General features: G+C 40.9%; 1 protein-coding gene across 1 annotated transcript; it reads left to right on the top strand.

Moving 5' to 3' along the window:
- Positions 1-6,628: 6,628 nt before the first annotated feature.
- IL13 (interleukin 13) lies at positions 6,629-11,180 on the top strand. The gene is made up of 5 exons (XM_044659918.1): positions 6,629-6,763; positions 7,657-7,707; positions 9,841-9,885; positions 10,683-10,787; positions 11,076-11,180. The coding sequence occupies exons 1-5, from the start codon at positions 6,629-6,631 to the stop codon at positions 11,178-11,180; spliced, it is 441 nt and encodes a 146-aa protein (XP_044515853.1).
- Positions 11,181-11,479: the final 299 nt, after the last annotated feature.

Here is an 11,479-nt window from a genome sequence, read left to right as displayed (position 1 = left end):
TCCAAAGCATGTCATGGTTTATTTTTTCACAATTATTTAAAATAAAATTTTATTCATATCTTTTGTTTTATATAATTTATATTTGTCACTGTAGTTCTCCCCATCCACAAAAGTCATTCTTTTTAATGAAGTGTAAAGAAAATGTTTTTTTAAGTTCCATAAAACTAAAAAGATGAAAACTTTCCAAAGTGCATGTAAGGCCCTGGGTTATTCCATATCACTTTGCTTAGTCAAGAGTAGAGTGTTCTAGACTCATGCAACCCACCTCAATTTTCCTGAAGCCACAAAAGACCTTTTATATCCTCCTTTCCTACAAAGTAGGCAGGCATCTTCCCATCCAAACCCCTCCCTTTCTCATCCCTCCGTCCTACCCCCAAAAGTCCCCTGCCCACATGTCCCTATTACAATGATGGGGTAACCCCCTTTACCACATATTTGAATTAAGGTATAAGGTTACCAGAGTATATTTTGTAGACTACCTCCCACTGTATTTCAACTTCCTTTATCTTTTAGCAGGAGCCATAATTCTTCATTATCATTTTCTTCTTTCTATCTCTTCTTTAGTCTATTCTAGTACCAGAGAGAGCTGTAAGTAAAAGTGTTTGCACCCAAAGCAAGTAATATCAGATCTTCAATTAAGGGGCAAGTGGGGTAAGTAGGCAGAAAACCCAGGACAGGTGTGTGAAGCCATTATTGAGGAAACAAGGGAAGGGCTCACGATCATCTTTCCCATTTTAACCATTCTTACCTAGATGGTAAGCTCTGTTTCCTTTTCAATACTGAAGGATTGTACCCTTTACAGTACCATGCAGCAAAGCCTTTTAAAGCAGAACTTAAAAAAACAAAACATATATGCATAGCATGTCCTCCTTTTGTAATCATTTATTTTACATGATTTGTCATTGAATTAATAAAATGTTGACATAATTATTCAATTCATTGGGAAAATCACACATTACAGTGGATATTCAGTGCACCCTTGATGAACACTTCATCTTTCCAAGTCTAGCCTTCATTATAATTCCATAGATTTAAATTTTTTTTGTTTTCCATAAATAAGTCCTTTTTATTTGTTCCTCTTTCTCAAAATGTGTATAGAAAGCCAAATTTAATCAGATCTTTACTTCTCCCAAGTATTATCTTTTCTTAGAAAATTTTCAAGAAATTTGTCTTTTAACAATAGATTTCAATATTCATCATTTTCATTGGAATTCATTACTTTCCTTCTGTTTAACTATTATTTTCTTTTCTGTCTGGCAAGGTCCCAGGCTGTGCATGCATCTCCATCTTTTGCATAAATTTTTCACCTTTTGTGAAATGTAGCATGGTGTGAAGCTATTTGGCAGGTTCCATCTTTTTTTGAGAATTCCTATAATTCCATAATAATTTTCATTCTCAGTGTATTAATCAGAGTTGATCATTTCCTCAGTAGGGTCAAGACTTCTAGGGTCACTAAAATTCCCCCCAATATTTTGGGGTTGGCTATTTTATAGTTTAATGAAGAAACCCAAATCCTGCACTTCTGGCAGTAGATTAAAGTATAGCTTTTTAATGGAAAAGGAAAGTTTCATTGTTAAAAAATCCTTTTTTCCAAATTTCAATGTTTCATTTTTTTTTATTGTTTTGCTTATAACAAACTTTTCTTTTCATAGAAACTGAAGCAAAGATGATCACTTTCCCAGAGCCAGGTCTGCTCCATCAGCCCCTCAGAGTTCAGAAGGGGGTCCTGAGATGCCTGGGGTTCTATCTCCTTTAATATCACATGACTCTAGCTCCCTCCGTAGAAAGGAAAGAGGCAAAAGGCATTTATTTAGTGCCTACTATGTGTCAGGCACTATACTAATTTTTTTTGCAAATAATATTTCACTTGATCCTCACAACCACCCTGGGAGGTATTATTATCTCCATTTTAAAGATGGGGAAACTGAGTCAGGTAATAGTTAGGCACTTGTCCAAAGTAACATAGCTAGTATCTGAGGCCACATTTGAACTCAAATCTTCCTGGATCCATACCTAACACTCAATCTACAGAGCCATCAATTGCTTTTCCCCACCCTCTTACTCCAATCATTGTTAAGTGCCAGTACTAGTACCCCCATTCTATTTAACAACTTGGCATCAAATAGATTTTGCAAAGGGATATTTACTGAAAAGTTATGGCAAGAATAAAAGTACAAATAACTTTCCAGTACCTTGGGGACATATTCTTTACTGTATTGCCCTAGATTGGGGAAGGAGGTGGAATAAACTCACCCTTATCAAAATTCCTATATAACCCATTATTTTAAAAACTTCCATACAGCATAATGTCCAGCCACCCCTACCCCTGCTCTGGAATGGGCAAATAAGTACAATTTGTTTCAATGGGCATGAAGGCAGCCAAAACAGGTATTGTGGAGTGCTTAGGGCTTGATCGGATATTGAAGTTGCCAAGGTCTTGGATTTGCTACTGCATTCCAGGACAGCGCCAGTTGCTTTGACTTCTTTCTTTCCACTGGACTTTGATGACTCTGGAAGAAAGAGTGAGACTTATGACTGTACAACTCTGCCTCATTTGAATCCAATTCACTGCAAACCAAAATATCATCTCATGATACCATTGGTCCTCTTAGTGAGGAGGGCAATGGGGTGGACAAACAACATCAAGAACAATTGCCAGACGCAACCTTGTCTCAACTACCAGGTCTGGTTACTTGAAGACTGCTCCTGAGGGTCACTCCTTGCTCCTTGGGACCTCAATGATGCCTGAACTCTGACTTTTGAATTCCTTCAGCTCACTCTCTTGAACTCCACACTTATCTCCTTCACCTAAAACAAAAAAAGAACAAACATAGAAACCAAGAACTAAGATCCTTTCACAGGCTTCCCATCTTAGAGCAATGTCTCTCACCAGAATACCATAAACAGAGAAGTCATGGAAACTCCCCAAAATAGAAAAAAAATTAAAATAGAAGATGATGAGATGAAAAAAGATGGAAAGCCAACTGAGGCCCTTTGAATGCCTCTGGACAGCCGATCAAAAAAACTCTCATTTATCATGTAGTCAGTTGCCTAGAACCAGTTACAGATGTCTCTGCATGCTCCGTGGTCTCTCCTGGAACCTCTGTGACACAGAATAATGTCTCTCTGAGAAGCTACCTTCGGGTTAAGTTCTTCCAACTTAAGAAACCTATGCTTGAACCATAGAGTGATGGAATCAACCTACTGAGTCTTGGTGAAGGTCCTTCCTTGTTTTCTAAGGTTTAAAGAGGCTGACTGTTTTGCAACAATAATGTGCTAGTTTTGGGCATTCTTTTTTTCTTTTCAAACACATCTCTCTTTGCACTTTGGCAAGCCTGATCCTGTTTGGCTTGAAGGCTTCATGTCCCTATACCAATATCTCTAACAGTCATTGAAATGTGCTCTTTAAGAACTATAGCATTTTCAAAAAGACTTCTTGGAGTAATATCCATTCTTTAAAAGTGCAGAATTCAAGACACAGCAAAAGAGAGCAATTAACTAAACTTGGGCAAACCAGCACAATCCAGTGACAATGAAGGTCAGACTTCTGAGTCAATCTAGTGTCAAGTGAAGCACACACAGGAACACAGCTTTCACAAAGTGAAACTGTGTCAAAAAGTATTGTTTGTCTCAAGTAATTCATATACCACTGTAGCTGGAGACACTGTAAAGAGGATTCCTATTCAGATATACCTAGATCAGAGGAGTCAAACACATTGCCCTAAGGGCACTTAGGTGGCTCAGCGGATAGAGAGATAGACCCAGATACAGGAGGTCTTGGGTTGGGATACTTTCTCAGATACTTCCTAGCTGTGTGATCCTGGGCAAGTCAACAAGTATTCTACACAATGAAAAACACCAACAAGGGGCAAGGAAGCATTTTACATAAGGATCTTTCATGTTACCAAGTATCTATCACACGAATCACTTCCCAAATTCATCTTGGGAAAGAGAAAAACTCAATGGAGGACACAATAAGCATCCTTCTTTGCCATGTGATTAGTCTCTTTGCCCTCCCTATCTCTGGTCCCATACTATCCAGCCTTCAGAGGATGGCAAAATCATAACCAGTCCTTTTTATGTATTGGGCAAGCAGCACAAAGGGTGCCTTCAGATTAGCTTTTTAAGATAAATTCAATTTGTAGGGAAGGAGATGAAAAGACATTTATTCACCAAAAGCCTCTTACCAAGGACTCCCTGGCAGAGCTTAGGGACAGGACTGACCCAGAATGGAGCTCATTTGGGATGCTACGAAAGGAAAGGAAGGTAGCTTACCATTGGAGACTTTCTAGTTTGTTTTTGTTTCTGTTGTTTTTAAAACCCTTACATTCCATCTTAAAATCAATACTGTGTATTGGTTCTAAAGCAGAAGAGCAATAAAGGCTAGGCAATGGGAGTTAAATGACTTGCCCAGAGTCACATAGCTAGAAGTGTCCAAAGCCAGATTTGGACCTAGGACCTCCCATCTCTAGGCCTGGCTCAACTTTCTAGTTTTAACTAATTATTCTGCTAACTAGGTGCTAAGCTCAGTTGCCTCTACACGGAGGGAAACAAGTGCCCTCTAAATTTTAGTAACTCTTCAACACAGAGACAACAAATCCCTAGTTGTTCCATCTTAGTTACAGCTCCCAAGAGAGACTATCTGGGGACTCACTGAGATTCCTATTCCTCTCTCACAGGCAGAAGAGACTGTCCTAGGTGGGAAAGAGCCCAGCTCTATGCAGAGATTGAGGAGGTGGCTATGGGTGGGCAGGATAGCAAGCCCCAGAAAAAGGACAGAATTGTTAAAACCCTAATAATAGAGAATGTAGAAGGCTGAGGACTGAAACCTTGAAATCAGCACAAAATAGGCAAATATTTTAGGAAAGCTACTCAGGGGAAGTTTTCAAAGGACCAATATGAAAATGAAGGTTGATAAAGAGAAGGCTGAGGTATCTACACACATATTCATACTCATAGATTTAACAGGAAGAATTTATCACAGGTTGATCAATTAATGGCTGAGGAGGCTGATGTACAAAGATTACTGAGACTTTTTTCTTACTGGTTATTTTGCAAATACAGAAAAAGAAGCAGGGTCTTGAAGGTGAACTGAAAATTATTTGAATGTAAATAAACATTTAGGGCTTAAGTAATAAAGAACATGGGAGACCCTGAATCAGTCCATCTTAGACACATATTATCTCTGGGACCTTCCTCACCCTTTTTCCTCAACTGTAAAATGAATGGGTTGGACTAGTTGACCTCTAAGATCCTTTCCAGCTTTTAATCTATGATCATAGGATCTAGCACGATCCTCAAAGAACTATGGAATCTAAGACCTGAAAGGAACCTCAGACACATTCCAAATCCAAACCTCTCATTTTGCAGATGGGGAAATTGAGACCCAGAAAGAAGTCATTGAAGAACCAGGTCTAGAACCTAGGATCCTGACTTCAGTTGTGTGTTTTAAAAATTTGTATCCTAGGGACTTCTTTTCCCAGCATTCTTTACTCTTCCTTAGTTTCCCTTGTCTTATGTCCCAGTATTGTTCCCTAGCATGGGTTTATTTATAAATTTGCTGAAACCCATGCTGAGGGGACTTTTGGGGCTTGCTTTTGGGGGTTTGGTTTTGTTTTGAGCATGGTAGCCAAGTCTCTGGCTCTTTGCTCTGCTCACTTGGCTGAAGGAACCCCTTTTCTCTCTCACTTTGTTATTATTAAATCCTATAAATTTAAATACTTTGGAGTATTCATTCATTTTTTAGTCTTACACACAGTCCAAGACTTTGGTCCAATATAGACAGATGCTGTCATCTTCATCTTTATCTTTAGACATTGTAAAGAAGGAGTTAACTTTACAGAAAGCAAGAGAAACTCAGTTCAGGAATAATGAAGAGTTCCTCTTACAAGGCTATGGAATCTCCTTCAAAGAGGAGAAATTCTCCTCCCCTTCTAATAGCTTAGATTCTTCCAGTCCAAAGAAGGGGCATAAGGTAGTGGGGGAGTATGGCAGGTGGGCAGAGAATAGTTCTGTACTAGATGACTTTCCAAATCTTTTCAGATCTGTGGCTCTGGGATATGAGCTGTATCAACATATTTCCATAGACCCTGTACAGTAGCTGAACATACTAACTGGAGTTCATAGGTGTGGAGTTAATTCAGAAGGAGGATGAAGATTAAAGTCAAAACAGCTTAGAAAGAGCAGGCAATAGTGGAATAAAGATGTAACTAATGACGGCACCCAACTATCATGACGACAAGGGGACTCACCACCTCCAAAGTGGCCCTTCAGTCACGTCCCCTAATGAGATATTGCTCCTAAACACCGAATTCTGGAAAAAGTAAGTGTCAGCCATGGAAACTTTTTCTTTGAAATGCCTTTCTAATACTTCCGCAAGAAATCAAACGCTTTCCTTTATGGGACCCTGGATTTTCCGCAGTGTAAAATCAAGATAAATTATTTCTATTTTTTTTTTAAAAGATGTGGTTTCTAGATTCTTTACCAGCTGTCAGAATGGAGGTAGAGGTCACATGTCACTGCCTCTGCCTATAAAAGTCACTTCCAGACAGAGGGGTCACCACAGCTCCAGTTTCAGAAGTCATCTCCCTTCCTCCATCAAGTCACAGAGATCAGAATAGAAGTTGGAATGGGATTGGCTTTATGGATGAAGGGGATCATTCTTTTGGTGTGCCTAGAAGGCATCTCTTCCAGCTCTGTGGTGAATGTGACCATGAAAGAAATCATGGAACAGCTTGGAAGTCTAAAGAACAAAACCAGACCGGTGAGTGGCCAAGATTGTGTGGAGAGGGATCTGTGATCATCCTATGAAGAGGGCAATATCTAGGACATATGGTATATATATTCTATATACCTGCAGATGATGGGTGTGCTCTATGACTCATGGGATTTGGAACAGGTAGCCTTGCTTAGGTCACTGGGAGAAGAAGCTCCATCAGGAATAGAGTTAGTTCAATATTAAAAGAGAGAAGTCATCTATGGGTATTATGCTATACTTGGAGCATTACTTTTAGCATTTTAATTCTGCTGTAAGCAATCACTCCTTTCACTCAATCAACTGATCTAACAGAATGGCACTTTAAACTTGAGAGAACGAACTGGGGATTCATTGATTCCCCAAAACAAACCCTAGCCACAGCATCTGAGTTTTACTAGGGTTTTTTAGGTTCCACTATTCCTACTGGAAAGGACCAGCGGGCTTGGAGTCAGCTGGGGGGAAAGTAGAAGGGATTTCAACTGGCCCTGGAATGTGAAGTCCAGGAACTTAGGTTTATAAGTTTTAGAGCTCACCTTGTCCAAACATGTCATTTTATAGATGAGGCAACTAATGCCCAAAGGTAGGATGTGACTTGCTCAAGGTTATTGAGCTACAGAGTAACTGAGCCAAGTTCTTCCAAGCTAGGTTTTCTGACTCCAAAGCTTATATTCTTTCCATGGTAGGATGAGGGGAGTGGGACGGAGTGGATGGAGATAGTGGTGGGAGCATTGAGGATAGGGGCAGTTAGACAGACACTAAGAGGCCAAATAAAAGTAATTTCCCTGCCTCCTCTGCAAAGAGACAAATGCATGGTATAAGGGTGCTTCGGTCAAGGGAGAAGAGAGGCTGAGCCTGGTTCCAGGGCATTTCCTAATAGGAATTCTATTTTGTTTCCTCAGCTAACCTGCAAATCAAGTATGGTGTGGCAAGTCAACTTTAACAAGGCAAAGGTAAGAGAGATAGCAAAAAATACTGTTACCAATTATAATCCAAGTATAATTCCTAGCCCATTCCCCTAGGTTGACTTCCCTCCCCTTCCAGAATTTATAGTTTAGAAACTGTGGGTTTTATCTGATGTCTTAGCATCTCTTATTGACCAAATTCCTTCCCTTTTTGTTCTTGTTCAGTTGTTTTTAGTGTTCAGATTCCTTGTGACCCTATTTGGGGTTTTCTTGGCAGAGATACTAGAGTGCTTTGCATTTCCTCCTTCAGCTCATTTTATAGATAAGGAAATGGAGACGGAATTAAGTGACTTGCCCAAGGTCACACAGCTAGTGTGCAGAGTCATATTTGAACTCAGATATTCCTGACTCTAGAACCAATGCTCTATCCACTGTGTCACTTAGCTACCCAGTACCCTAAGGCTGCAAAATCCCATTGCATATCACTTGGGTCTTGCTAAGAGAATCCTTGACAGAGTCTCAGTCTCAGTCTCAGTCTCAGTCTCAGTTTCAGTCTCTCTCTCAGTCTCTCTCAGTCTCTGTCTCTCTCTCTCCCCTCAGCTCTTTTCTTTATAAACTAAGCTTTCCTCAGCTGCTGTTCCTGACCTAGTAAGTTAATGAGATGAAGGTCATTTACCAGAGTGACTCTGGAAAGCACATTCCTCTTCACAGCTCATTCCTGCCCCTCCCCGAACCCCATGATGACGGCCTAGCTAATTTGTTGCTATGATCTTGACACCCTTGGCTTTTGCACCTAACTCTTCAATCTCTTCTTTCAACCCAACCTCGAGGCTGGAGTTAGAGGGACAAGGAGCTAAACATCCTCTAGCCATGTTTCCAGCTTTCCAGTAGCAATGGAGACATTGGATCTACTTTAACAAACGTTGTGCAAGAAGTAGGGGGAAGGAGAGAGAAGGAAGAAATAGAAAGATATGTAAGAACTCAATTCTACTGGTGAGGCTAAAATGAGAGCATTCCAGTGAAGTGGAGACACCTGGACCATGAGCAGAGTTCTTAGCTGAAAGGGCCATGTAATTAATTAGTCAATCAATAAACATTTAATAAGCACATACTATGTGTCAAGCACTTTGCTAAGCACTGGTAAGGAGAGAACAGAAACAAGACATGACAGGACACTAACTAACCAACCTTTTATCATCAAGTATAACTTCTTTAGAGCAGCTGGGTGGTACAGTGAGTGGATAGAGCACCTGTCCTGTAGTCAGGAGGATGTCTCCCTAAGTTCAAATCTTGTCTCGGATACTTACTAGTTGTGTGACCTTGGGCAAGTCACTTAACCTTGTTTATCTCAATTTCCTCATCTGTCAAACGAGCTAGAGAAGGAAATGGCAAACTATTCTAGTATCTCTGCCAAGAAAACCCCAAATGAGGTCACTCAGAGGCTGATACAACTATATAACAACAATAAATGACTTCTTTCCATCTCTCCTCTCCCACCTTAGTTTCCTACTGAACTCATTTTGAGCCCAGTAAAGACAAAGTCAGTAAGGTGTATGGACCCAGTATGAGAGAAGAACAGAAAACCTTAAAAAGAATAATCATTCAGCCACTTCTAAAAGAGATAAAGGTTTTGTGAACTTGCTGCAAGATATCTTCCTGTAGAGTTGTGTGTATATCACATTTTTGACCAGCCCTGCAGGATGAGAGGTTTAGCGATGTGGCAGATGAGAACTCTCTTGGGTCCAGAGAGTGGCATTGGGAGATCCAGATGTCCAATGGATAGGAAGTGATGGTGCTGGCCTTTTCAAGGGAGAACTCCTTTCATCTCTCCCATCAAGAGATTAGAGAATAAAACATAACTATTCTGGATCCTCTGGCTGGAGACATCTCCCATTCTTGTCCTCATATTTCTTTGAGAACTTCTCTTATTCTGCCTTTCATTCTAGTTACTGCATAGTGCTATGCACTATGTACAAAAGATAGAACACGTCTTTTGCTCCTCTTATTAGTACCTAGTACAAGTTTTGTCCATTACAGGTGCTGAGTAAATAACCATACAGATATCCAGGATTGAAACAGTGGAAGTCCAATCATGACTATCTTGCCCTTCCTCTTCTCTCTATTCACCCATCCATTTATTTCAGGGCATCTCCTAATAAGAATTCTTTTTATTTTCCTCAGATGCTCTATAATTCAAGTATGACGAGGCAAGCCAACTTAAAAAAGGTAAGAGACGCACATTAAATACTGTCACCAATAATAACCAGAGTATCCTTAGCCCATCTCTCTAGACGAACTTTCCTCCCCTTCCAGAATGTATAGTTTAGCAACTCTGGATTTCACCTGATGTCTTAGTTCCTCTTGGTCATCAAATTCCTTCCTCTGAATTTTTTGTTGCTATTCAATCATTATTGGTTATCAGACTCTTCATGACCCCATTTAAGGTTGTTTGGGGGGTTTTTTGGCAAAAGAGTGGTTTATCATTTTCTTCTCCACCTCATTTTACACAGTAAACTGATGCAGAGTTAAGTGACTTGCCCAAATTCACACAGCTGGTGTCTGGAGCCAGATTTGATCATAGGAAGAGGAGTCTTACTGACTCTAGACCCAGTACTCTATCCATTGTGCCACCTACCTGCCCGGTTCCCAGAGGCTACCAAATCAAGTAACCAATATGACATCTGTCTTACCAAGCGGATCCTTGACAGAGTCTCTTTCTCTTTCCAATCAACTCTTTCCTTTATAAACCAAGCTTTCCTCAGTAATAAGCCCTCAGGGCCATTCTCCTCCCAGGTCCAAGGAAACAGGATGAATTGTTGGTCATCATAATGATTCAGGAGAATAAGTATCATGCTGATTACACTGTGTCTACATGCCCTTTGGAGGTTGGCCCCCTTTTCCCTCACCGATGGTGCCCTCAATGGGCTGCCCTTGCTACTTAAGAACAGCAAATTCAAGAAAAGCAGGGTCTGAATTCCAGGAATCAAAGAGCTTCATGTAACCTGGGCCTCTTTCCTCCACAGATTTGTGCAGCACTGGAAGTCCTGAATAACATCACCAACTGCCAGGAAATTGAACCACTTAAGAGAAACATGAGGTTTTTCCTATACAACAACAACACTAGAAATGTAAGTCTGTTCAACCATGCCATCATTCCCAGGGGTCTGCCTCACTTCCTGGGATTACCTTCCAGTGTCTGGCATACACTTTGATCTAAGTCCCTGCCCAGGGCTCTAGAAAGACTGCCTAGATACCCTCTGAGGGATCCAGATTCTCCAAGAGGATCTACATCAGATAGGGAGGCAAAGAGGCTGTGAGGAGAGAGGCACCATTTTGACAGGCTCACAGCCTCCTTTGGCCAAAGGGGCGTCATTCCTGCATTCTCACTAACGGGAGTTTCTTCTTTTTCTTTTCAGGAAACCTGCCTTGAGACTCAAGACACCAAGATCCAGCTGAGCAGGTTCCTTGGTGACCTACATACTTTTCTGCTTCGGCTTAATAGAGACTGGTTAACCAAGTAGGGGAGACTGCCTGACTGAAGGATGAGAGCCCAAGCCCAGATCTGCAAATAACTTTCCCTTTAGGCACATTTCTAAGCGTGGGGTGGGGAGGGGAAGGGGAGGTAAATCTGCTTAGCTTAGCCCTTAGCCTGCACTACCCCATACCAGGGTAACCAAATTCACATTACACTTTGCACTCAGGTCTCCAAGGGGCTTCTTTCTTTCCTATGACGCTTGCTGAGCCTGGGCCCCACTTCCCTCCTCTACTAGCTGGGGCACAACTTCCCGATGTTCTTACTTGAAGCTATTTGGAGCATCTG

This window comes from Gracilinanus agilis, chromosome 2 (genome assembly GCF_016433145.1).
Source record: "Gracilinanus agilis isolate LMUSP501 chromosome 2, AgileGrace, whole genome shotgun sequence".
Lineage (NCBI taxonomy): Eukaryota > Metazoa > Chordata > Mammalia > Didelphimorphia > Didelphidae > Gracilinanus > Gracilinanus agilis.
This window is presented reverse-complemented; position numbering and strand designations above follow the sequence as displayed.